Source organism: Saimiri boliviensis, chromosome 9 (assembly GCF_048565385.1).
Source record: "Saimiri boliviensis isolate mSaiBol1 chromosome 9, mSaiBol1.pri, whole genome shotgun sequence".
Taxonomy (NCBI): Eukaryota; Metazoa; Chordata; class Mammalia; order Primates; family Cebidae; genus Saimiri; species Saimiri boliviensis.
In genome coordinates, this window is record NC_133457.1 from 125,099,808 (window position 1) to 125,127,361 (window position 27,554).

At 59.8% G+C, this 27,554-nt stretch overlaps 1 protein-coding gene across 1 annotated transcript in view; it reads left to right on the plus strand.

The window, feature by feature from the left end:
• The window catches only part of CDH4 (cadherin 4), a 626,088-nt gene that overhangs the window by 566,638 nt on the left and 31,896 nt on the right, over positions 1-27,554 (plus strand). Inside the window, exon 8 of the mRNA XM_039479762.2 lies at positions 14,189-14,326. Within this exon, the coding sequence (XP_039335696.2) occupies positions 14,189-14,326 (138 nt within the window). The remainder of the gene's footprint in view (positions 1-14,188; positions 14,327-27,554) is intronic.

Here is a 27,554-nt window from a genome sequence, read left to right on the forward strand (position 1 = left end):
TCCGTCTCCACCTTGGCTCCAGAAACCAGGACTCAGCTGTGGGGTCTTTGTCTCTGCCTTTCAAATAGGAGCACAAAGCGGTTTTCTTGGGAACTCCTGAAGTGTAAGGCGGTGGTGCTCAGAGTAACACATGCGGGCAGAGACGCCCCGGGGGAGGTGACTCTCAGCAGCCGTGTGGCTTGGGGGAAAGGCCAGGCGGGCCCCGAGGTCAGCACGGACAGAGGGCGTTGTCAGCCCCAGCGGCGGTGCCTTTCATTTGTGGATGGGAGGATGATGACAGCCTTGGACTCGGAGGATCGGAGATGCGGTGAGGGCTGGCACGGTCCGCGCAGGCTGGGATTTTCGATGCTGGATTGGCATAAACATTCTTAGAGTGATGTCAGCCCAAATGGGCAGGGCCCCAAATGAGCTGCAGTCAGTCCCAGCCCCTTCACCCCAGGACTGCAGGGTCCGTGGAGGCCCCGCCGCCCTGCAGTGACCATGAACGAGTGCCCACTCCGCTCAGACCAGGCTCTGCAGGGGAACTGCCGGCCCTGGCTCTGCCATTCGGCTGAGAGGTGACCCACGGCCGTGACCACGTCAGGAGGGGTGTCAGTGACACCCACGCAGGTGTGAGGAACCGGACACGGCCCGCCATCTTCTCTGTAGCCTGGGGTCCCCACCAGCCCTGGAGAGAGAGGGCAGCCCCTGTGTGCCCCCTACACACCCGTGAGAAATACGTTTCAACAGGCTGGCGCCTCTCCCACGTGTTTCCACAGCTTTGGCAGAGCGGGAGGTCTGACCAGAGGGAGCAGGGTACATGTGTAAGCCCCTGCCCACACACCCCATTCACACACACACACACACTCACACACACTCCACATTCGCACACAGTCCTGCACACTCCTGCACATTCACACATACTCCTACACACTGACACACTCCTGCACACTCACACACACCTGTACACTGGCACACACATTCACACATTTTGCACAGACATTCACACACACTGCTGCACACACACACAGACACACACTCTGACACTCCCTGACACACTAACACACACTCCCACACACACTCCTGCACACACAGTCCTACACACTGACACCCGCTGCCACACACACCCTCCTGCACACTGACACTCCGACACACACTCCTGCACACTTGGCACACTCATTCACACATTTTGCACACACATTCACATTCCCACACACTGACACATACTCCTGCACACACAGACACACACACACAGACACTCCCTGACACACACACTAACACACACTCCCACACAGACACACTCCTGGACACACACACTCACACTCACACTCCTGCACACTCTCACACGTGATGCTCCAGAGGTACAGATGGGATGGACGGCTGCCACTGTGTCCAAGGGAAGAGCAGGATGGCAGACAGAGCAAGGGTCAGGCCCATGGGCACCAGCACCTCCAGGATGGCCCCTGGCAGAAGCCGGCAGGGCTTACCCAGAGCCCACGGGCTGTGCCGTCTGCAAGCCATCAGCTCCTGGTCTGAACGGGGAAAGCACAGGGGCAGAAAGGGCAGTGGAGATGCTCAGGGAGACCCGGTGGGGCCTCGGCCTCCAGTCCCCGTGCGGGCCCCGGGAAACTGTCCTCTCCCTGCTTCGTATCCGTCGCAAAGGAAGAACGTCCAATGGGAGAGGCAGCGGTTCTAGAGTGACCGGAGAACCGGAAGGAGCTCATGCCTTGAGGCACCTTCTCCCTGGGAAGGGGAGTGTGGGGGTTTCACGGGGTTGGGCACCTGCAGGGGAGGCGCAGGCGCAGGCGCAGCAGGGCGCGGTCCGGGAGCTCGGCGCTTCGTTCATCACGTGTGCCACGTGGTGGCCGTGCTCGCCTAGGACGCAGAGGGAACCGCAGGCCACCTGCTCCGGCCTGCACTCATTCCGTGTCCAACCTCACTCCCTCTGGTTCCCGAGGGGGGTCGCGGGGCTCCCCGTGCCATTGGGGCCATCTGGTCTCCTTCAGCAGCGATGCCTACAGATAAAGAGACAAGCAGCTAAAGCTTTCCCGCTGCAGAGGGGACGGCTGGGAGGGCTGGGGGACTTTGTCATGGATGTTGTAGGACAGAGTATCTGTTATTTTCCAGGCTGAAAATATACATAGGCCACATCTGTGGACCGCCCCCCTTCATAGGTGAAAATCTTATAAAGCCCCAGCAGTCAGTGTGGGTTCAGGCTCTGACCCTGGGAGGCGCCAGAGTGCCACAGAGCCCACGACACCCTGGGGTTCCCCCAGCTGGCCTGGTGCACCCCACAAGAGGGACACCCCCTGGCCTGCCTGGGGTGAGCATCCCTCTGGGCATGCCAAGGCCCATGATAGGCACAGTGCCTAGCCTCCTGAGCTCAGCTCCTCCTCCCCCCACAGATACGGCAGCTAGGCCAGGGGAGGGCCAGCAGTCCCAACCACCCAGAGGTCTCCCCATCCACCGGCCAGCCCCCAGGGAGGCCGACCCGGCTGCTGGACCCCTGCCCAGGCCAGACGCCAAGGCAAGACGAAGCCAGCCTGCCCCCCAGGCCCACAGCTGACGCAGGGCAGTACCCCCTGCTGCTGGCAGCTTCAGCGTGGCCTGCAAAACATTCCAAATGAAATGCTCATTTAAAAGCCATTAGAGGTGTGGTTGACAGACAGAGATTGATGGAGATTGAGGGGCGTGAGGAGGCGCTGGAGGGGCAGGCGCGGGCGCTCTCTGCTGTGGGTGCCTGGGGATGTGAACGGCCGGCCTCCATCCACGGGAGGCCCCGTCTCCTGCATCTCGGGTGCAGCGTGCTGGAGAGGGCGTCCCGAGGCTGCCTCTTCCAGGGCTCATTGGAATGCAGATGTGTGTTTATTTTCCTTGATGATCCTTCGGCTGCTAACGTTCGATTCCAGGAAGATGTATTTCTCTCTCCTGTTTCTGTCTCGTGCGTGTGAGACAAGCTGGCTGATGCAGTGAAGTCCGGGACCCCCATGTGGATGGGTATTGTTGGGGGACAGCAGAGCCATGGTCTAGGGGCTCGTCACGGGGATGGACTTTGGGGCCATGACACCGGGAAAGTGCCTGTGGTGCATCTGTGTGTCACTGCGTGTCACTCTGGCAATGTGTGGCAATGTGTCTTTGGCTGGGAGGACCCCTGGCCTTCCTCAGATCCCCAGGCAGGGGATGGGGTATAACTCAAAACGAGGCCCAGCCCCAAGCAGGCCGTGACAGGGTCATTACCAGGAACCAGCTAGGCACGGGGGCTCCAGAGGGAGGCCTGCATGGACACAGATGGGCATGGTCACCCCAGAGAGGACAACAGGCCCTGTATAAGCAGCTGGGAGCTGAGCTGCAGGCCTGGGGCAGCTGGGGCAAGGCTCCGACCCCACCAGGGCCATGACGTCCTCATTCCCAGCCATGAGAAAAACAAGACCTTCATGGGCAGCACGTGCTGGCAGCAGAACCCCACCCATGTTCTGTTCCCACTGCCCCTTCCACACTGAGCCCAAGCCTAGGAATGCCAACGTCCCTGAGCTGCCCCCTCCCAGGTACCACGCAGGGCCCTGGCTGGCAGCTGGCTGCGGGTTTTGAATCTGAGACAGACCTGGGCGTGGGCTGCAGCTGGCTGCATTGGGGCACCCGGGTGTGGGCTGCAGCTGGCTGCATTGGAGCACCCGGGCGTGGGCTGCAGCTGGCTGCATTGGGGCACCCAGGCGTGGGCTGCAGCTGGCTGCAGTGGGGCACCCAGGCATGGGCTGCAGCTGGCTGCAGTGGGGCACCCGGGCGTGGGCTGCAGCTGGCTGTATTGGGCACCCGGGCGTGGGCTGCAGCTGGCTGCATTGGGGCACCCGGGCGTGGGCTGCAGCTGGCTGTATTGGGCACCCGGGCGTGGGCTGCAGCTGGCTGCATTGGGGCACCGGGCGTGGGCTGCAGCTGGTTACAGAGTGTTGGGTGCCCTGAGGGTTCTTCATGAGCCGAACCAAAGATGTCCATGTCATTTCCACGTTATTTTCTTTCTGCAAATGAGTCTCTTTCCCCTTCTAAAGGTACCAGCTCGAGGGCTTCCACTAGAGAAGCTGCCTCCAGCACATAGCAGCCATGTCGCCTCGGCCACTGCCTGGCCCCACGCCTCCTGCAGCCCCTCCCAGTGGGGACATTGAGGCAGGTTCCCCTCCCCAGACTCGGAGAGGTCATCCCCTGGGGCCAGTCTCCTCAGCAGTTTATGGCGTGGTCTCGGGGTCGTGGGTGACCTCTGAATTTGTGCCCACTTGGCCAGAGGGGACGCAGGGCCTGGCACTGCCCGCCCTGCGCCACCCGCTCAGCCATCCCAGGCCCTGTCTCCCGCCTTGCACACACCCTCTCCCACCTTTTCGCCTTTGCCTCGGGATAGAAGTGGTGGAAGCTACCGAAGGCCTGCGGGAGTGTGCTGGGGCCGGGGCGGCCCTCGCCAGGGCTCTGCGTGCCACCTGGGTCTGTGATTTGCGTTGAGAGCTGCCCTGCTCTTCCTTTACCAGCCTCCTGGGGAAATCTGAATCACAGTTTATAGTTAACCACTTTTGCAGCAGAAACAGCTCGGTCTCGGATTTTCCGCAGCAAACAATAAAACAACAGGTTTTAAGACAGTGGCTCCAGGACCACGGTTGTCAGGCATTAGTGACCCGTGCCAGGGCCACCAGCTGCAGCGTAGACACCAAGCGAGCACCAGCCCCGTCCCTTGGGCCCAGCCTTCCCCCAGCAGAGCCGCTGCCCCCTGGGCCCAGGCCTGCTGAGCCCGAGCAGCTGATTTCTGTCTGGACCTGAGCTGGGCCTCAGAGAAGAGCATGCATCGGGGCCATTTCTCCACCAGCCACTTCTGAAAAAGGCACATCCATAGTTCCTTTTTCTCTCCCTCCCCCTGCCCTTGTGCGACAAGCAGAGTCTTCAGGGGAAGCACCGGAGATGCTTCCTAGCACCAGCCTCCGTCTGACAGAGCGAGTCATCTTTGGGAAGAAGAAAATCCACAAACATCACGCCGCCGTGTCTAATTAGGCAGAGCTATGTAAGTCGAGCGCTCCTACATGATTAAGACGTCAGGAGAGGCTCCGATAAGACCTGAGCGGTTCAAGTGTCTCTCGTGTACCAGCCGAGGATGCCCCACATACTAATCCTATTCATCTGGCGTTGTTTCCTAATTAGAATATTTATGGCCTAATGAGGAGGTGAACGTGCTGCCCGAGCTTCGTTCTGAAGGTGAGAGTGGCCTCCACAGACGTCGGTGCCACTCCACTTGTCATGTGGTGAAATCAGACCCAGTCAGCATTGTTCTCGGCGTCCCTTCCAGGCTGCTCCGGAGGATGTTGATTTAGTTATTAGAAACTCGATCCAGCCTCCCGGTCCTATCACAAGAGGACTATCACCCAGTCACCTTCATCAGCTTGAAATTTCTTCCCAAACATAGTGGGCCCGATTCGCTACCTCCTGGTCTGAAAGGATGCTGGGGAAAGCAAAGCCCACACCTCCCTGAATGTCTCCAAGACGCTCCACCCGGCGTGGTCTTACGATGGAGAGTGATCACGTGACTTTGTTCTGCCTCCCCGGGATACTGTTCTCACCACCACCGACTTTGGTTAATGTATTCACAGGATTCAGTTTCCAGTAGAAAGCGTTCCACGGTGACCAGAAAGTTCTAAAAGGCGTTTCTCCCAGCCAGCGAGCCTCTCGTGGGCCCCACCCAAGGCGTCTGCCTGGGGAGATGCCGCCGCGGCCTGCGGGAGGGGAGGGTTCGGCGTTTCCCACTGGCTGGCTTTTAAATCTCTTTCATGGAACCCTGTTTTGAAGACACCGCATATGGCTATGTCATCTCAGAGGAAAAAATATCAGCAATTGAGACAACTCTGCCGCTGGCCACCTCAGGCGGGCTGTGCCCTGAAGCTGTCGGGCTGTCCCCGCCGCCCATTCCCAAGAGAAGAGAAGAGAGGGAGGACCCGGCAAGGCACCGCCCTCCAAAGCAGAGGCCTGGAGGGGACATGTTGTCCCAGGGTGCGGGGCACTGAGCAGCCCAAGGACCCGAGGCCAGCGGGTCACCCCAGGGACACAGGCCGCCACCTGCACGGTGCCCGGGGCCTCCCTGGAACCCTTAGAGTGGCATCTCCAGCCGAGTCCTGATCCCAGCGCCCCAGCCACGCCCTGCGCCGCCCGCGGTGGACTTCGCCTCCTTTCCGACTATGGATGTGCTTTGTCATCACAAAGCTTTATAATGTCAAATACAAAAAAAACACACACACAAGAAACAACGGATCCTCCCAGGCCACCACTTGAAGCTGAGCGCGGGCACCATGCGGCGCGTGTGACGCTCCCCAAGGGGCTTCCAGGTGCCTCTTTGACAAACGCACCTTCTCCGATCGGCAGCTGTCACCACACAGCAGAGCCCGCTCAGCGCTGCTGCAGCCCACGGCGGCGTCAGGCACCCTCCACCTCCAGCTTCCGTCACCGATCTGTCCTCACTTAGTTACGGACTCCGGCTTTGGACCCTGTGTTTTCCACCTGGTTGCTGTGGAGAGCACCTAAGTCAGCCGGGACATTTCAGCCACAAGCCGCCGGAAACCCAAAAAGCCCAGAGAGGATGAGATGGCACCGGCGTAGGGAGCCCAGGTCCAGGCGGGTCGGCTCAGGGACCCGGGGCCTTGGCGGCCCCCTCTGTCCTCCCTGCGGTGACGGGCCCTCCAGCTCCCTCATGGCATCCTCCATTCTCGGTGTCACCGGCAGAGGCAACACCCCGACACTCCTGCGGGCTTGCAGGAAGCCTCCCTGGGCACCACCCGTCAGCCATGCCTCTCATGGGCCGAGGTGAACCGCAGCCCTGCACCCAGACCTCCCTCAGCCCGGCCTGAGAACCTCAGGAAATCCTGGGAACAGGATGCGGTTCCCAGCCGCATTGGGCAGTGCCCGCACTGAAGGTTGGGCCACAGGTGAGCTGCTGCCCACCACTGCTGTCTAAAGGTTTCTGAAGGCCAGAGCGGCGGGTGCCACCAGCCAGCAAGGTGAGAAGAGCTGCCTGTGAGTCAGAGTGAGGGCCCCGGGCCCAGGAGAGTAGGAACAGGGGCGCTAACGACCTGGTTTCATGGGGGACTCTGGATGGCAGAGAAGGGGCTGAGCCACAGGACGGCCCAGGTGACCCCCAACCAACTGGTGACACTTCCCGCCAAGACGTCCCTCCCTAGTAAGGAAGCCAAGGGCCGCTTACACCCACCGGCGTGTCGGGCTCTGCAGCCACAGGACATGAGTGCCAGCCACGCGGAGCAGGGCCGCACGGAGCAGGGCCACGTGGAGCAGGGTCAGGACAGCTCCTTCATCCACGGATGCCACTGGAGGACGACCCCACAGCCCCCGAGTGGGGCCTTGTGCACACAGGGTGAATCTCCGGGTCCCGGGAACCTGCGCTGGAGGGGAGGCAGGAGAGGAGCAGACGGCCGTGGACTGACTCTGAGAGGAGACTCCATTCCAGCCGTGGCCTTTCAAAACCAAAGTGCCAGGGTGTGAGTCCGGGCCGGGCCGCGGGAGAGGGTAGCAGTGGCGGCGGAAGAAGTAAACCATTGCGTGGTGCAGCTTCCCGGTGAGCCGCTCCTGTGGGCCGGCCCCAGCGTGGACCGCGGCCAGGGTTACGGCCCCACGTGGCAGCAGCGGCCCAGGCTCCCGCCTCGGAGCCTCCAGTGGCCAATTAGCCGACCGCCGTCCATCTGCTTTGGAACTGGGCCCGGCAGCTGGGGTTGTGGCTGGAGCAGGGACCAATGTCTCCATCTGAGGATGGCCAGTGCCAGGCGGAGGGCAGGAGGAGGGAGGCATGTGGGGGCATGGAGGCGGGGAGGAGCAAGAACCCATCACAGCTGGAGGTGCAGGCCCCCTGGGGGCCACTGGCCCAGCCACAGACCTGGCCCAATCAGCATCTGGACTGGGTTGACTCGTGGTCCCCAGAAAAGCTGTGTCCACACCCTGAGCCCTGGCAGCGTGACCTTGTCTGGAAAAGGGCCCTTGCAGATGCGAGGATCTGGAGATAACACCGTCTGCGTTGGGGTGGACCCTGCGTCTTTAGAGAGGCAGAAGGAGGCGTGAAACGTGGGGGAGAGGGCCGCGTGGAGACCGAGGCAGAGGCCGGATGATGAGGCCACAAGCCAAGGGTGCCTGGAGCCACCAGGAGGTGGAAGAGGCAGGACGGGTCCTCCTCAGGCCCCTGGATGGAGCCAGGTGCTGCCCACACCTCCGCCGGGAGCCTCTGGCCTTCTGGACGGCTGCTTTTCACCTGCCTCGTGTGACCAGACACTGACAGGAGGCGGCCGGACTCCGTCCCTGTTGCTGAGAAGCCTGTGACTGGCTTTGTGATGAGGCTTTACCAGCACGGCGTGGTGGGCCGTGCACCATGTGCACCGTGACCCGAAAGCAGGTCCCTCAGGAGGAAGGAGCAGGGGTATTTCACCTGCGTCCTTGGCGGCACGGCCCTCTGTCTGGCAGGTCCAGTCTCAAACCCAGGGGCAGCTTCCGCCACCAAGGCGCGGTTTTGATTCTGCTTTTTTGAACTTGGCCAGCGCTGAAGCAGGAGATTTCTGTTCAAATCCCGACTTCTGGATTCTCTTACGATTCAGATCCCTGGTCACGGGGCCCGCTTTCCTGCGAGGCGCCAGGAGGCCTGGGCTGAGGGCTGGAGAGCCCCTGGCTGGGAGGGTGCGGTCCCCTCCGCATCTCCCACCCGGGCCGGGGTGCGCCTGAGCCCCGAGTGCGGCCAGTTCCCTGCCGTAGAGAGATGCTTCCTCTGGGTCTGTCAGAGTGAGAAAACGAAAAGCGAAAAGGCCTTCGCACCTCCGGAGAACGGGAGCCTGGGCGTGTCTGCGGGGTGGGGGATTCCTCAGTGTTTCCCGGCACCCAGGCAGTGTGGGCTCCCAGCCCCCCGCCCCTTCCTATCTGTCCAAAACCTCACCCGCCGGCCCTGCAGGTGCCTTTCCTGCTCTTCTGTGGCTGCCGCGTCCCCCACGCCCAGCGGAAGCCGCTCAGACCCCCTGCCCCGCTGCCCTCCAGCCTCTGTGCCTGCCCCGCCCTCGTCCGCGCGCAGGAGCCTGGTGAGCCCGTTCAGACGACAATCCCATCTCCGGGATTCTCAAACCCTCGTGGCTTCCCGTCTCACCCAGAGTCAGAACAAAACCCGTCCCATTCCCCCGGCCCCCCGAACCCCCACCCCCCACCCCAGGGCCTTCTCGCTGGCTGTTCCCCGGGCCTGCTGCATGCCTCCCGAGATCCCCACAGCCCAATGGCCACGTGTGCTGGGCAGACAGCCCCGCCCCACCGCCCAGTTCAGTCCATGCCCTGAGGACTCTGTCCCTCTCCCCTGCTGTGTTTTCTGCACGGCCTCTGTCCCCAGCTGACGTGACACTCTTTGCTGTTTGCTGTGGGTCTCCTCCCCTAGAGCTGTGCTTCCAGCCTAGGGTGACGTCCCTCTTGGGACACTGGGCAAGTGGTAGCATCTGTGGTTGTCACAGCTGGGTGGGGGACACATGGCGTGGGTGGAGGCCAGGAATGCTCAGCACCCCTCAGGGCCCAGGACACCCCGCAGCAGAGAATGGTCCAGCCCCAGGGCTGATAGTGCCCAGTTTGGGAAAAGCTTCCCCAGAGCATCAGCCACAGGTGGACGAGGGCTCCAAGAGCCGCTGGAATCCGTGGCTCAGAAACACAGGGTCCCTGGAGAGCTCAGGCACATGGCCCTCCACAGTCAGGTGCGGCTGCCCGGCCCCCGAGAGGGAAGTGTTCTGCTCTGTGACCCAGGGGTGGGGGGTCAGGAGAGGCCCCAGGGAGGAGCCCCAGGGAGGAGCCCCAGGGAGGAGCCCCAGGGAGGAGGCCCAGGGAGGAGCCCCAGGGAGGAGGCCCAGGGAGGAGGCCCAGGGAGGAGGCCCAGGGAGGAGCCCCAGGGAGGAGGCCCAGGGAGGAGGCCCAGGGAGGAGGCCCAGGGAGGAGCCACGAGGGGAGCTGCCAGGCCACGCAGTGACCCTTCGTTTGTGAGGACCCACAGTGCCTGCACTCGCTCCTCCCACAGCATCTAATCTTCGTGCCCCCCGTCACTGGAGAGACCCCAGGTGCTGTGCAGCCTGAGGACAGATGCAGAGCAGGGCCTGGCCCTCTGTCCGCTCCGTCTCTCAGCCTCCGAGGGGATGGAGGTTCCAGCAGTGACAGCGGGGAAGGCCCTTGGGGAGGGTGTGGTCCAGGAGGAAGCAGCAGGGACTGCGCTGACCTGAGAGGAGCTAGAGAAGCTCCCAGAGCAGCAGCCGCCGCTGCACTGGCACTGGCACAGCTAACTCAGCAGGAAGGGACACAGGACATCTGCCAGCCTGGGCTGCAGGCCTCGGCCTCCTTTCGCACCCCCGTACTGACCGCCTCTGGGTGCAGAGAGCCTGGAGCAGGTCGGGGAGGCGTGCTTGCAGCCTGGCAGATGAGACCGTCCCTAGACTGTGGCCGGGGTGGGAGCAGCACCCAGGAGAACTTCCAGATCTGAGCTCCAGGCGCGGCTCGGGCCACAGTGCGTCACTGGCTGCGTGGCTGGCCGGCCCACGCTGGGTATGGGCAGGGCATGCTCCACTCGGGAAGCTTTGAAGCCTTTCTAGGGCAGGCCGGCAGCTGCATTATTGATGGCTGTTCTGGAAAATTTACACGCTGAGCTACAGGGAAGTGAGCGAAAGCCCCGGGGATGGCCCACTGCGGTTTTCCTCCCGCCTCTTGAACTTGGAAATGGCCAAATCACTTTTTAATGAATTCATTGCGGCTCCACTGCTGATGGTGTGGCTGGCTCCAGAGACCTCTGCCATATTCCCTGCAGCTGGTGGAAGCAGGAAGGGTGGTGGCCCCCACCCAGGATGCAGGCAGGTGTCCAACAGGGCAAACCAGCCCGTCCAGGGCTCCCGCTGCCAGCCCGGACACCTCCATCGAGGGTTATACGGGAAGCAGAGGCTGCACGCGTCAGCCATGGAGAGGGAACGCTGGTCCAGAGCTGAGTCCTGGGTCATCTGTTTGTCCCATGAGGCCTGGGGCACAGTAGCTGGCCTCCGGAGCATACATAACCCCTGACCTTGAGGAGTCCCGGGCCTTCATCTTCTGCAAAGTGGGAGGGCACCATGCCCCTGGGCCACACAGGCCCGTGGAAGGCTACACATGGTCCATGCACACAGCAAGGTTGGTTGGGGCGCTGGGAGGAGGCACCCGACACCCCTGAGAGCAGGTCCCTTCCCTGTGGTTAACATGGGGCTCCCCTCACCTGCCTCACAGGAGTGAAATGCACTTGAGGGAAAAACACACAGCCCGGTGTGAGCCTTTTAGATAAAGACATGGAAACATCCAGCCAAGCCAGCCCAGGCCCGCTATATACAGACCAGCCACGTCTGCCAGGCGGCCTGTCTGCGGGAGCACCCATGGTCACCTCGTAGGCACATGCCTGGGTCCTGCCCACCACCCTCTCGTGGGGGGCAGGCAGAGACAGTGATGGGGTCAGGAGCCTGACCCCGCCTCCCCAGTGCTCCCAGGGGTGCCACGCTGACCCTGCCTGTGCTTTAGAAGTCCCGCCAACTGGAAGGCCACTGGCTGCTTCTGGGGGTCCCCATGGAGAGTTCTTCCTTCTTGTGGGTCTAGCTTCCTGCCCCACCCAGCCAGGAGACACCCCTGCCCTGCCTCCCAAAATCAAGACCAAGCTGCCCTCTAGTGGCAGTTGGCTGCACACACACAGACACAACAAGCATGCACATCCATGCCCGTGTGGGTTTCTATGCATGCAGACGTGCACACATACGGGGGTATAAACACACACATGCCCACACAGGCATGCACACACATGCACAAACATGCATACACAGGCATGCACACGTGCACATAAACATGCACATAAATAGAATACACACATGCACAAATTACACACACACCCAAACAGGCATGCACACATGCACAAACACGCTTACACACATACCCACACATATGCACACATATGCACAAACATGATACATGCATACACAGGCATGCACCCACATGCACAAACATGCATACACACACATGCCCATACAGGCATGCACACACACATACACGTGCACACACATGCACACACTGTACACATCTGTTATTTTCAACATATAGAAAAGAATGCATTTCTTTTCTGTACACTGAAAGCACAGCAGCCAGGCTGGCCTTCATGAGCTGGCTGTGATTCAATAGCAGAAGCAATGAAGACTTGGAGAATGGTGTCACGCTGCAAGCCTGTGACCGCGGTTTCTCTAGGGGTGAGGGGGTGACGTTCTTCTCTGGTCGGATCCCTCCCTCTCCCCTGCCTGGTGTCAATCGCCTGCTTTCCAGTATGGTCCTTCTGGTGGTGCCATGCCAGGTGGCCACAGCCAAATACGCACGTAGCTGAGAGCAGCTCGAGGGCCCCACTTTGCAGGACAGGGGTGGCCGAGGGGTCCGGTGTAGGAAGGCAGTGGGGCACCGCCTGAGGGGGACGTCGTGCCGGGGAAAGAGGCTGCTGAGAGTCCCCAGCAGCTTTGATGTCCAAATCCATCCTGGGAGGGGGAAGAAAATCAGATTTGTAAAAAACGAGAGAAACTTGGGTGAGAAATGAAGGAAGTGTCCACGGTGAGGCTCCCTGCTGCACGGTCAGAAAAGTCAGACGACCATTGGGGGGACATAACACATGTGAAAGTGCGACCCAGCAGCGAGCTGTGGGTGAGGAGCAGGCTGCGAGCTGGGCTGGAGGGAATCCCGTGGGAAAGGGACATCTGGGGGCTGGGGGGCTTGATTGAAGATAAAGCCACAGAGGGGGTGAGCAGCCATGACATACGGAGTGCTGTGGCCACGTGAAGGGTTTGGGTGTGTGCTGGGAGCTTTCGCTGTGTAACAAAAGATCCCAAAACTTTGCAGCCTAAAACAACCACCATTTATTTCTATTTATTTAGTTCACAAATACACAAATTGGCAATTTGGGCTAGGCTCAGCTGGAAAACCCTTCCAGCCTTGGCTGGGCTCATTCATCCATCTCTCATCAGCTGCCGGCTTGGCTTGGGGTTGGCTGGTCTTGGAGGGAAGGAGAAACGGATAGAAAAACAGGGATGGAAATGTAGAAAGAGGGAGGGAGGAATGGTGGCTGGATGGGTGGGTGGGTGGATAGATGAATGGATGGGTGAGTACAGGGATAGATGGGTGGGTGGCTAGACGGATGGGTGATGGATGGAAAGAGAAAAGGTTAGTGACCATCTGCTATTTTTAATTCCTTATGGAGCCAGTTTATGAACCTGAGCACATTTCACTGAATCACACTTCTAGGAACTTTTCCATTACCCTCTTAGAGAAGCAAGACTCAGGATTGTTAGTCACTTGGAGGGCGTTTCACAGGGTCCCTTTTTGCTTTGGTCCGCAGAATACCCCTCCCCTAATGGTGCTGGTGAGAGGCGGGCTGTGGTCCCAGCAGGGAGCTGCCCACAAGCTTGTCCTCGGCTGTCACCTCAGAAGTTCACGGCCTCTTGGTCAGAACAGAGATGTGGAAAAGCCACCTCTGCCAACTCAGGGATTTCAGCACTGATGGACACCCAGCAAGGGCCCTGTGGAGAAGGGCCATGACTCCTTCAATGTCTAATAAAATGCACTCATCCCGCCAAGCTTCATTTGCCCTTTAAAGCTCACACCTGCACCAGCACGGTCAGCTGCCCCGTGACTGCATTTTCCAGCAGAAAGCATGCCTGCATCTCCACACCTGCAAACAGGGGAGAGGGTTTGTCTTCTCTTCCCATTTTAATTTCTGAGCTGGATGAGGTAAACACCCAGGAAGCAAAGTCCCTCCTGACCCGTGTCTGCGAGGCGTCCGTCTCTTTGCAAACTGTCCCTGCTTGGTTTTCCAGACCGAATGCAACCCCAGTGCCCTCTGGGCGCCCCTGTCCTCCTCCCTCCTATGTTGGCACCAAACATGATCTACCCCCATCAAGGCAGGGCCACTGAGATGAAAACAAGCAGACCTCTTCCTGCCGCAGCTTCACCCATGGCGAGGAGAGGAGGAAGTTACTCCGATAGGCAGAGCCAGCCGGCAGGCTTGGCGAGGGCCCTGCACCCAGCATACGGCCCTGATGAGCGAGAACGCCGCTCCTGTGAAAAGATTTCTTTTCTTAAGTGCCCTGTCAACTACAGCCCAAACTGATTCTCGCTTCTTTCTCAACCGGTGTCTCCCTTCCAGAAAGTTCAGCAGTATACAGTCATCGTTCAGGCCACAGACATGGAAGGAAATCTCAACTACGGCCTCTCGAACACAGCCACAGCCATCATCACGGTCACGGACGTGAATGACAACCCGCCAGAATTCACCACCAGCACGGTGAGTGCCTCGAAGCTGCCCGGCGACGCCTGGCCCGTGCAGGGCAGGAATGCACTGGCACGTGGCGCAGCCCCCGCTCTCTGCGGCTCTGACGGGCATTGGGCAGGTAGTGCGTAAGGCAGGCCCTGGCAGCAGGGGCAGCTGTGTGGAGCAGCTCCACTCCTGGTGCGCGCAGTGGGACAGAGGCTGGGCCTCCGCCAGGGAGGGGGCCTGTGCGGAGGTCGGTTGCCGCCCAGGAGGCACCGCCGATGTCTGCAGGAGCTGACCAATACTGTCTGGGCTGGTGTCACTACCTCACTGGGAGGCCTGTGTGTGGCGTGTGGGTGGGGTCCGCTTCGGAGATGCCCTAATGGGGCCTCGGCAGGGCAGGTCGATCCCTGTGTGGAGAACTTGGCCGACCCCCTGGGACCGCTGTCAGCAGAAAGGGGGTTGTGACTAGACCCCATACTGGCTGCTCAGGACCTGAGTGGCCACTCAGCGAATGCTGTTGAAAGTCCACGCGGACCCCGAGCCCCCAATTCACAGGGAACCAAACTCCATCCTCCTGGTGGGGACACGGTGGAGACGAGGCTGTGAGATTCCCACTTCCCCTGGATTCCAGCGGGGCAGCTGCACCGCAGTGAGGGTCCCTCCCCTTGAAACCTGTAGAGGCCACCGCAGCCAGCAAGCATTGGACGACCCCACTTCCCTGCTGCTCAACGGTCTGGGGAGGTCCCGGCCTTGGCTGTCACCCTGCTTACCATCCAGGACCCTTCATGGTGACTCCCTGGGTTCATGGGGCATGGCGCTGTGTCCCCAAACTGTCTTTTTGGGCCCCACGTGGCAGTGCTGATGTCATAGGCATGTGACCCAACCCCAGGGGCCCCTCTAGAAAGGTTGAAGGTGCCAGGCTGGGACGTGCAGAGGGGAGGGTCAGCGAGGGCTTCCAGAGCAGCCGCAGCCCCGAGATGCCGGGATCTCAGGGTCCTCTCTGCTCCTATAACCACACCACCCTCCTCTCCCCCCGGCCCAGGGCCCCTCAGGGCTCCGTGTCAATCATGATAGCAGTGAGAGCAGCAGTACCAGCCGCGTCTGCAGAGCTGCCCCTGGGTGCCAGCCTCTGATCCAGCCAACCCAACCCACCCAGTGATGGAGGACGATGCTGGGATCCGGGAGGCTAAGGGAGAGAGACGGGATGGGTCAGGAGGTAGACCCTCCATCCCTGGGAGCCGTCCTCCCAGTGGGTGGGCCGGCTTGTTGAGACGGCAACTCTGTCCACAGTGCCCGCCCGTCCACATCTGGGCCTCCTGCAACCCAGGCCCCGGGCAGCTGCACTGGGCAGAGGCAGCTGTGAGCACACACCGCCATCTGGTGGGCAGATGGCAGATCGCCGTGGACGGCGCCAGCTCAGCCCCACTGCGGCTGGGATGGGGGGCTCCAGGCGCTCCCCCAGGCTCCTGGCGGTGAACCCCAGGCAGCAAGCGGCCAGGGCAACCAGTAGCCCGAGGAGCATTTAACCAGGCAGAGCCCCAAGATGCGACAGCTCTCATGCAATTGGCCAGGAAGGCGTTCGATGGTTTAGAAAATACCCCCTTCTCTCTGCCTCAGTCTCTATCTGCTCTCTTCTGGCCAGTGGGCAATGAGCAGGAGAGGCTCAGGGCCAGGCTCCTGGGGAGTCTGGATGGAGGGGAAGCAGCTGCAAACCCCGGGGCCCTGGAGAATAATGACACCCAGGCCCAAGAGCTCAGCAGGGCTTCACCCACACAGCTGGCCCGGCAGCCCCAGCTGTCCTTCCTTCCCAACTCCAAGAGACGGAAGTCACAACAGGGACGGGGAGGGGGAGGGGACCTCCGGACGGTGTGGAGCAGGAGTCTCTGCCTGTCTTGGAGCCAGCACCGCTGTGAGGGAAGATGCAAGCCCGGCACATGCCTCTGACAAGCGGCCAGTCGGGAGTCACACTGACCCCACAGAATTCTGCATTTGGCTTAAGGTGACTTGAAGCACATTGCAGGGGAGAATTTCTGCCTGTGTGTCCCCGTGAACAAAAGGTGGGGATGGCCGGGTTCTGCCTCTGCGTCCCTGTGAACAAAAGGTGGGGATGGCCGGGTTCTGCCTGTGTGTCCCCGTGAACAAAAGGTGGGGATGGCCGGGTTCTGCCTGTGTGTCCCCGTGAACAAAAGGTGGGGATGGCCGGGCTCTCCCTCTGTGTCCCTGTGAACAAAAGGTGGGGATGGCCAGGTTCTGCCTGTGTGTCCCTGTGAACAAAAGGTGGGGATGGCCGGGTTCTGCCTCTGCGTCCCTGTGAACAAAAGGTGGGGATGGCCGGGTTCTGCCTCTGCGTCCCCGTGAACAAAAGGTGGGGATGGCCGGGTTCTGCCTCTGCGTCCCCGTGAACAAAAGGTGGGGGTGGCCGGGTTCTCCCTCTGTGTCCCTGTGAACAAAAAGTGGGGATGGCCAGGTTCTGCCTCTGCGTCCCTGTGAACAAAAGGTGGGGATGGCCGGGTTCTGCCTCTGCGTCCCTGTGAACGAAAGGTGGGGGTGGCCGGGTTCTCCCTCTGCGTCCCTGTGAACGAAAGGTGGGGGTGGCCGGGTTCTCCCTCTGTGTCCCTGTGAATGAAAGGTGGGGATGGCCAGGTTCTGCCTCGGGGATGGCCGGGTTCTGCCTCTGCGTCCCCATGAACAAAAGGTGGGGATGGCCGGGTTCTGCCTCTGTGTCCCCGTGAATGAAAGGTGAGGATGGCTGGGTTCTCTGAGATGTTGGGGGGCAGAAGATAAACAAGGGGAATTGTGGTCCTAAATTCCAGAAATCAGAGAATCCCATCATTCCATTGCAAGCCCTACCCCTCATCTCTGGGTCCCCTTCCAAGACTCTGGGAGGCCAAGGCAGAGGCCCTACTAGACCTAACAGACCAGCCCCCAGCACTGACCGGCCACTGGCATTTACCAGCACTGACCAGCGCTAAGCAGCCCGTGGCACTGAGCCGCCCTTGCCGCCACTGCTGACCACCCTGGGTCTGCTCCTCCTGGGGCTGGGGGAGGGTTCCCATGGCACTTATTAGACAGACACATCTCTGCTTTTCCAGTGGCTGAGCACAGGCTACTGCAGACTTACGTGTCTCCCAGAGACGAGCCATTGTCTATCCTTGGTTCCAGGGGACCTCAGGCAGGCCCCAGGCCCCAGATCATGGGCAAGGCAACAGCATCTCTTGAGGATTATGCAGATATGTCTAGTTCTCAGCCAGTATCCACAGCACTTCCCCGTCTAACAGAGGCCGGGAGACGATCTGCAGTCTGCTGCACTGGTCAGGCCGGCGGGGTGACAAGCCAGTGGGTGGATGATGGACGGATGGCCCTGGCAGGGAGGCTGTCCATCCACCCTGGTGTGGCTTTTCCAGGTGACAGGGTCACATGGTCATGGGGAAGAGGTGTCCATTAATACTCGGGGTTAGGATGGCCCTTGCTGTGTCCTCCTGGACAGGAGGGTACGGGCTAGAGCCCCAGGACACTGTCCATGCCTCACCGTGGGATAGAGCGGGCAGAGGGGCCAGCAGGATAGTGAAGGCCAGCCACGCTGCCACACATGCCACCAGGCTATTTTTACCAAGCCTAATCAAGAACAATCAGCAGAAGCTATGGAGATCCAGGGGATTTGCGTGATCCAATTCTGAGTCCTAAATGTTAATTAAAAGTTATTTTCCCTTCACTGGCTCTGAGCACGGCTGCATGGCCCACGTGAGGCTGAGTGGGGACCCTCGGCCTTCAGCACTGTCTCAGGTGAGCTAGGAACTGGTGGCCACAAAGGACACAAGCTTCAGACCCTGCCCCAAGGCCTATTACACACCCACAGGTCCTGGAGTGAAGGTCTCAGGGACAGTCCCAGCCAGCACAGAGTGACACTGGAGACCTGGCATAGCAGGCCTTCCTCCAGCCCATCCCTCCCCGCCCACGCACACACCCACAGGGAGGGCCCCGGGAGTCAGGAAGCCCAGCACTGACCCTCCTCTTGGTCTTTGCCAGCTGTGTAGCCAAGGGCGGATAGTCCAACCTCTCTGAGCAGCAGAATTTCATCCCGCCTAGAATTAATCCCATCTCCAGGTGTCGTCGGGAGCACTGCTGATCTGTTTGAAAGTTTAACACTTCGGTGATATAAATTTGCTCTAAAATGCCACGGTGGTGCCCCAGACCCCCATCCCAGGGGCACAGAGCTGGGCAGTGAGCAGATGGGGCTCCAGCTTTAACAGACCTGGCATCCTGACCCGTCTCGGCCTTTCACAGGTGAGGGGCTTGCAGCAACGTCACCAAAACCTTCCCAGCCCAGTTTCCGCAGCTGTTAGAAGAGGGAGGTGGAAATGATCAAGGTATATCATTGTTGTAGTTTAAAATGCATACATGATAAGACACATTTTGCTTTTACCGAATGTTTTTTGTGAAGGATCGATTCCCCATCCCAAGGCAAGCGTGAATAATACCAGGCTACATATTTGTTAAATAAAGAGGGAAGGGAGCGGTGGTGGCTCCCCGCAGGGTCTGCGAGGGCAGGCTGAGCGGATGCCCAGCGCCCAGGGGGCGCCTGGCTGGCACAGTTGATGTGTAAATACAGATTGTTCTCTCAACAGGGTTAAAAATGGCTTTGCCAGGCAGGGCGCAATGGCTCCCACCTGTAATCCCAGCACTTTGCTAGGCCGAGGTGGGCGGATCACATGGTCAGGAGGTCGAGAGCAGCCTGGCCAACATGGTGAAACCCCATCTCTACTAAAAATACAAAAATTAGCTGACATGGTGATGGGTGCCTATAATCCCAGCTACTCAGGAGGCTGAGGCAGGAGAATCTTTTGAACCTAGGTGGCAGAGGTTGCAGTGAGGGAAGATCAGGCCACTGCACCCCAGCCTGGGCGACAGTGAAACTCCATCAAAAAGGGGGGGCTTTGCCAGAGGCAGGGGTGTCAGCTGAATTCAGGAGCCCTGGGGTCTGTGGCTCTGTGGCCCCCACGTTGCTGAGATCCTTCTGGAAGCTCCTGCCCCACGCTGCCCGAGGATGCACCCACAGTCCTTCCCCGGGAGTGACCCTCGGGCTGGGTGGAAGGGCAGCCCCAGCTCTGCAGGGTAGGCGGCCTCCTGGCCAGCATCAATGCCTTCCAGGGGACTGGCTGGGCTGGCCTGGCGGCTCTCACCCACAGATCCCCGGCCCCTCCGGCCTGGCGGCGTGCCCACTCTGGCCAAGCCCTGTGAGTCCCGGACTTCTGCAGGAGAAGGGAGAAATTACGATTCAGCGTGAGTTCCTGAGCGTAAGAATTTGGCATCTTAAAATTAGAAGGGACTCAGTGCCCTTAATTATGCCTGGGTGCGCAGTGCAAGCCTCGGCCATAAATAATTAATCGGAGCCAGTGTTTCTGAGCGCAGAGGTGGCAGCCACAGGGACCAGGAGCTCTCCCTCACCGCCCGACGACATCACCTTGCCTCCTGGCTCCTCCCGCAGGGATGGCTTCCCAGAGACAGCTGCGGAAAGGGCACTCCTGGGAGCCCAAGTCTGGGCCCACCCTGGAGCAGGGCCCAGAGACCTGGAGGAGCTGCGGACTGGGAAGGACAAGGCAGGAGCACACAGACACCTGAAGTCCCTCGGCCTGGGGGTCACGACTTCCATCCTCCTGGCCTCAGTGCTCCTGCCAGAATCTCAAACCTCCCTGGACCCCACCTGTCCAAGCTTTACAGGAGAGGCAGGGCCCGGGGGCCGGGGGTGGGCCCTGAGCCAGACTCTCCAGCTTCAATGGCTCCACGACGGACCAGCTGCTGACCTTGGGCAAGTTCCAGAGCCTTCTGTGCCTCAGTTTCCTAGTCTATTCCTCTGCCTGATGGGTGTGTGAGGACTGAACGTTCCCAGGTGTCAGTCCCTTGGCAGCGTACGTGACTCAGAGAAGGACCCAGTGAGTAGAACAGGAGACTGCGGGACTTTAGCTGCCGTGTGATTCGCAATGACGATAGGCAGCCATCGTGTTCTTCGGCCTGGCACAGACAGGCCTTTGGCGGGAGCTGCTGAAGCTGTGCCAGGGCAGGAAGATGGGTGAACCTCTTTGTCCTTTCCGGGAAGGGAGCAAGCCAGCCTGGTCTGTGGACCCAAAAGCCGGTGAAAGGGGCTCCGAGTGAATTTTCAGCTAGGTGACCGGCCTTTTCCCTCAGCAGGCGCTGCAGTGGGCACTTTTCCATGGGCAGGCGCTGCAGTGGGCACTTTTCCGTGGGCAGGCGCTGCCGTGGGCACTTTTCCGTGGGCAGGCGCTGCCGTGGGCGCTTTTCCGTGGGCAGACGCTGCAGTGGGCGCTTTTCCGTGGGCAGGCGCTGCCGTGGGCGCTTTTCCGTGGGCAGGCGCTGCAGTGGGCGCTTTTCCCTGGGCAGGCGCTGCAGTGGGCGCTTTACCGTGAGCAGGCGCTGCCGTGGGCGCTTTTCCGTGGGCAGGCGCTGCAGTGGGCGCTTTTCCATGGGCAGGCGCTGCCGTGGGTGCTTTTCCGTGGGCAGGCACTGCAGTGGGCACTTTTCCGTGGGCAGGCGCTGCAGTGGGCACTTTTTTGTGCACTGTCATTTGTTCTCATAGCAGCGCTCCAGGTGGGAGCAGAGACTCAGGCAGGTGGGACCTGCCCGCTCCTCCCACCCCCAAAGCTCTTGTCTGCAAAGGGAGGAGGAGGAGGAGGAAAGAGCCGCCTGCAACTTCTTTCTGGTCACAAGAGCCTCGGGTCCAACCATTCTGATTTCTGAACTCAGAACCCAGCAGACATTATCATTGTTTTACTGGATAGGAAACTAAATTACAAAAAGCAAATACACTGTAACGTCCAAAGGAGCTGCGGTTTGTAGGTTTCCACTGTCGGTTTTCCAGTGCCAGCAATCTCGGAATGGAGGAACTGCGGCCGGCTGGGTCCCGAGGTGGCTCCCAGCCCCGTGGAGGGTACGGCAGACTGCGCCCAGGCTGGCAGGAGCGCTGGGGCTGGCGCGCACCTGTGTGGTGACAGCGATGGGTCCGCTGAGCTCCAGCTGGGCAAGAGCACCGAGCCTGGGCGCTTCCCTCTGACTCGATGCCCTCGTCCACACCGGGCTCAGGCCGGGAGAAGCAGCGCCCAACACCCGCTGGCTGGAGCGTCGGGACCAGCCGATGCTTCTGAGCAGGCAGCACCCCAATGGAAGCGTCGACGCTGTGCTGGCCGACGGGGCCGGGGTGATGAGGGCGGCGGCAGAGCCCTCTTTCCGCTCATTCAGACCTGCTCCGTGGGAAGAGGCAAATGAGGTCCCGAGCCTTCCAGGGGACAAAGCCGGGCCTCAGTGGCTGTCCGTCAGAGGTGGAAGCAAAGTTTGCTGTTGGCCGTGGCTCATTTCTATGAGATACTGAGTCACCGCCACTAGTCTAGTTGCCAGGGAACAGGACGTGGGAGGGACAGACAAAAATTAAGTCCAGCAGAGAGTCGCCAAGATGCAGATCTGTGTGTCACCCCTGAGGACCCACCTGGAGCCAAGGGCACCTTCTGGCTTCCAGCAGCTGATGGAAATTCAAACCGTGACATGCTCAGTCCTTGGAGTTTCAAAATCGCAAAAGGCAGTTCCCTGACAGGCACGGATGCTTCAGAGCAGGTCGGGCAGCACAAATGGATGAGTAATGAAGAGACAGAAAACATCCAGCCCGGGGCCTCCATTCAAGGAGGAGCAGCCTCACTCTGCCCTTCACCAGCCACAGAGAGCCTTGGGCTATGGGCAGTGCCCTAAATGCCAGCCATGCCCCGGAGCACACGGCCACCGCCCAGCAGAACCGCTTCTGGGCTTGTTCCAGGAGCGCAAGGATGGATCCACAGACGGCACGCAGGCCCCACTTTCCTGGGGATTTGCACACAAAGGAGCGGCCACTGACGGAGGGGCCAGCACACCTTTTCTCGAAGGTTGGAGAGTAACCGTTTCCACTTCAGGTGCCAGGAGGTCTCCGTGGCAACTCCACACGTCCGCCATTTGTAGGACATAAACAGCCACAGACAAAACACAGGCGAGTGGGTGTGGCCACATCCCAATAAAGCTTTATTTACAAAAACAATCGAGGGACAGATTGAGGCCACAGGCTTGCTGTTGAGCCCTGAGCTCACCCATGGCAGAGGCTGCTGTGGTGTCGTTTTGGGAATATTTGAAGGAGGAAGATTCTAGCGTTGCAGACATCACCCACCTGTCTCAGAGAGCAGATTAAAAACCTCACACACGGCAGAGGTGGCACAGGTCCGTAGTTCCAGCTACTTGGGAGGCCAAGGCAGGAGGATCACTTGAGCCCAGGAATTCGAGGCTGCAGCAAGCTGTGATCATGCCACTACACTCCAGCCTGGGCAACAGAGCAAGACCCCGTCTCAAAAAAACAGTCACACAGAGTCTTAGCATTGGATGAAAAAGTCAATGTCTTACAAAGCTTCCCATGCCACATGCCAGGCTTGTTCACTACGTTTGTATATTCATTCATTCATTTCGTCGCCTACTGGGCACTCCCTACACCAGGACAGCAACAGCGAAAACCAAAACAGTCACAGCCCCTGCCCCTCAGAGGTTAGCCTACATATTTAAAATCTGTAAGGCCGGGCGCGGTGGCTCATGCCTGTAATCCCTGCACTTCAAGAGGCCGAGACGGGCGGATCACCTAAGGTCAGGAGTTCAAGACCAGCCTGGCCAACATGGTGAAACCTTGTCTGTACAAAAATAGAAAACTTAGCCAGGCTTGGTGCTGGGTACCTGTAGTCTCACTGGCCACTGTGTGGACGGGGCCTGGCCCCTCGGACCTGACCACCCGCTGACATAAGGACACAGCTGGGTGGGTTTTTCCTGAAACACCAGCTGGGCTGGGTTCCTGCCCAAATCCTCCTCTGTGTGAATGGAGCCTTCCCCTGGGAACCTCACAGTTTCTGCCTCGTTGCTGGGATTGTGCTGGACGGCCCTCGCTGGAAGGCAAAATCCTCCTGCCCCTCGGGAGGGGTGCACAGTTGAATTCTAGATTACAGTCCTGGCAAGAAATTCCACGCCAATGTGCTTAAAATTCTTCCTTTCCCAGATACCTGCCTTTTCACCCCAAGGGGCCTGAGAGGCTTTACTTGTGTTGGAAAATCTGAAAAAATTAAATTTAAAAGTCATTATGGCTGGGGTAAGGTTAATAAGAAAATCCTAAACCAGATTTATCAGCTAAGGCCTTCATTGTGAACCTTTATTAAACTTGCCTGAGTTAGAATAGACTCTTCATATCAACTTCACTCAGAAGTCTGCATGGGAACGGACACAGGGCCTGCCACGTCCCTCCTCAGAAGGATGGGAGCAAGTGAGGGGGGTCAGACAGGTCCTTGCTAAAACGGCAGACGACCCCAGGACCCGCTTGGTCATGTGAGCAGAGGCAGACGCTCCGGAGGATGCAAGGAGCCACAAAATGCAAGGGGCCAGGAGCACCAGGCATGGCTGCTCCACCAGGAGGGCGCCCTCCTGCCCCTCCACCAGGCACAGAGCCTCGCCCCCACCACCTGCAAGGGTGCTGGCCCCACCTTCTGCCTCTGCAGCTCGCCAGGATCAGGCTCTCTCCACCTCTCCTCTGAACCGCAGACATGAAGGTGCATCTGGCTGGCAGGTCCTATAGCTCACCTACCTGGCTGTGGCTGTAGAGAAGGCCGGGAAAGTGGATTTCTGGAAAATAAGGAAGGGAATTCAGAAGGTGCAGGGGAGCCAGGAAGCCTCACCAATGACCACTACACTGACCCTGGCAACTTGAACAAAAAGAGAGCGGCTCATCTCACAAGAGCTGAGGAGGCTTAGAAAAGCTCCCTTCAGGTATGGCTGGACCTAGGCTCCACCAGCTCACCATGACACTCCCCTGGGCCATGCTTCCTGCAGCTGGCTTTGTTCCCAGGCTGCGAATGGTGACTCCCCACAACCCAGCACCTTCAGGTTCATTTGGTTACCATGCCCAGGCCAGACGCAGAGGCCACCAGAACTGAGCCCCAATTGGCTGACCCAGATCATGAGCCTATTTCAAACCAGTCACTGAGGCAGGGGCCTCAGGGGCAGAGAACAAGGGTCTGAACTGTTTTCAGGGAAGGATCCGATAGTATTTTCATCTGTGGTCAGGCTGTCTCTATTGCCCTGACTCAGTATCACTGGTGGGTCAGGAAAGCAGCCACAGATGATATGTAAAAGAAGGGGGTGTGGCTGGGTGTCAATAAAACTTTATTTATAAAAATAGGCTTCGGGCCAATGCCACACTAAACCAAGCTGCCCAGAGCACTTCATCCCACCAAGCCCTTAAGGAAACTTGGGGGTGACAGGGCCGCAGGACCAGAGTGGGGTGATCCTGGTCAAACCCTCCTCAGAATCCTAAAGGCCCGAAGCTACCAAGGGCTGCCGCACAGTTCCCAGGGGACGCCAGTAGATTTTCACTGGAGGAGTTCTGAGAAGCAACCCCAAGATTCAGGCAGGCTGCTTTAGGGGCAGGCGGTGTCCCCAGCAGAAGGAGTGGCCCTGGGCCAGGTGTCAGAGGCCAGCGGTGTGAGGGGGCCAGAGCAGCGGCTAGGAGTTCAGGGCATCTCTGGAGAGGGCTCAGGGTCCCAGGACCTGGCACATTTTGCAAACTTAGATCCCAGGGTCGGAGAGCTCACTGGCCTTGAGTCCTCCGCCAGCCACTGCCAGCCTCGCCTGCCTGCCTCCCCGCCCTGATGGGCCGGGACACCCTCCTCCCCGCCCCAGGACTGCAAAGCTCCCCGCCCTGAGGCCCTCCCACTACCACCTCTGCCTGGAGATGGCCCCAGCAGGGAGTGCGTAGCAGGGCTCAGCTACCACCTCCCCTGAGGATGCCAGGAGGGATGGTCACCTCCACCGCAGCTCTGTCCCACTCGCAGGTCCCCTGGACATCAGGTCAGCCACTAGGCCCATGCAGCGCAGCCCTGGCTGAGGGCTGCCCCTCCTGCCCGGTCCCTGGCCCTCCTGAAACTTGTTCACAGGCCTCGGTGAAGCTCCCTTGAGAGTCCCCCACAGCAGTCCTCTGCCTGGGGCCTGGCTGCACAGCACCCCGCACGGCCGCAGCCTCAGCAAGGGCTGTCCTCTCTCACACCCGAGGACCACAGGGCTGAGGCCAGGCAGGCAGCCCGCCGCACCCCACCCCCAGGCACGTTCACCCCCAGAACGCACACCTTGGATCCCCAGCCGCGGCCTACATAGCACCCCCATCCCCCGGCAGGCACCGTCCCCCCGTGCCATGATGCTGTGCGATGCAGTGTGTCCCTGTCCGCTGGGGGACCGTCTGACCCCTGGGTAGCTCAAAATGTGTGATGAAGGGAAGACGGAATGAGTCTGGAAGCTCCCTCCTCCAGGGCAGGGTCAGCCTCTCCAGGCCGCCCCAGGTGCCCAGCAGCAGCTTCTGGGCTCCAGCCACCTGGCTCAGGAGCAGAGACAGCAAGGAGACTCCACCCCACGCTGGACGTTGCGAGCGGTGGAGGCAGCAACTGTCCACTCCGGAGTTTAACAGAGACAGTTCCTCCGGGTCCTGAGTGTGGCCATGTGAGGAGGGGCCCCAGCTCCACAGATGTGGCTGAGATCCCACTTTGGAGAAATCCACAGTTTTTCTTCCTAACAAGGTGATTGTTTTGGGGTGATCACCTGCAGGTGACAGGCGGGGCCCTTCGTACCAGACCTGGAGCTGGGCCAGGCTGCGGGGTTTTCGGCCGAACTTAGAGTCCCAGGCCAAGGAGGCTGATTAAAGGGCTTTCTCTGAGCCTTTGAAATACAGAGAAAGGACGCAGCACTTGTCTGGGACTGAACTGGAATATTTTTCCATCCTTGACAGGGGGGCCCAATGGTGTGGGTCTGAATTTTGCTGCTGTGTCTCCGTCCTTTTTAGAACGCTGACACAGCTCCTGCCTGGGAAAGGGGAGCAGCATAGTTCATTTCTGTGCATTTATATGAAGGCTGTCACTCACTCCTTCATCCCCTGATGAGAGGCCAGGCCTTGGGCCAGCAGCGACAGCCGCCATCTGTATGGCCCTGGACCCTGTACACCAGACGTCACTGTCCACGGGTCTGACAGGGCCTCCCCACTCACAACAGATGCACGCCGAAGGGGCACTGGGGGGTCGGGTGAATCTGCGCCGTCTCGCGGCCTCCGCTCACACTGGCTCTGAGACCCTGGGCACAGACCTGGCACCTCAGGGCCTCTGCATGCTGCTGTGTGTGTGCAGGACCCACCCGTAGCAGATGCAGTCTGCTGGCTGCCTGACGCCCCTTTCCCACCTCACAAGGTTCCATTCTTAGGGCTCATGGTGGCCAGGGGACATCGCCCTGGCCAACACAGCATTGGCACAGGTCAGCTGGGGAGGGGCACTCCAGGAAGACTCTTACTGAAGGGACAGCTGTGCGTCTCAGGCAGCCAGAGGGCCAGGCCAAGCTTCAGGGTCCTGACCACGGGAGGCTGGGGAAGGATAGAGCCCCGCCCCGACAGGCCCAGCCACCAGCAGCCCTGGAAGGTCAGGCTCCCGGGTTCAGGCCACCACAGTGCCAGTTTCTGTTTGCTGCACCCAAGGGCTCCTCCCTACTCCCAGCCGAGGGCAGGTGTGAAGGTGGCCCTGGTGAGGTACCCAACACCCTTCCAGCCTTGTTCTAACCTGATCACCTCTTGAGATCACCATCTCCAAATACAGTCACACTCTGAGGTCTTGGGGATCTAGGGCTTCAAACATAGAAATCTCCGGACATGCCATTCAGCCCCTAACAGTGCCCCACGGCAGGACACAGGGCTTCCCACCTGTGACGCCCAGCCCATCCTGGGAGGAAGGGTTTGTGATCACAGGACCGTCACATCACGCAGCACTTCTCGGCCATCTCAGCTGCACACAGCAACACAAAGGAATCCCAGATCCACAGTGCTGAGCAGAAGAAGCCACACACAAGTGCCGGAAGGTTCCGTCCACGTAAAGGGCAAACCCAGGTGAACTCATCTGTGACATCAGAGGTCAGTGTGAGCTTACGAGGGTCCTACAGCAAATGGCCACAAACTCGGTGCTTGAAACAACAGGAATTTATTCCATCAGCCCGAAAGCACCAGGAATTTATTCTGTCAGTCCGAAATCACCAGGAATTTATTCCTTCAGTCTGAAGTCACCAGGAATTAACTCCATCAGTCTGAAATCATGGGACTGTATTCCATCAGTCTGAAATCACCAGGAATTTATTCCCTCAGTCCAAAATCACCGGGAATTTATTCCATCAGTCCGAA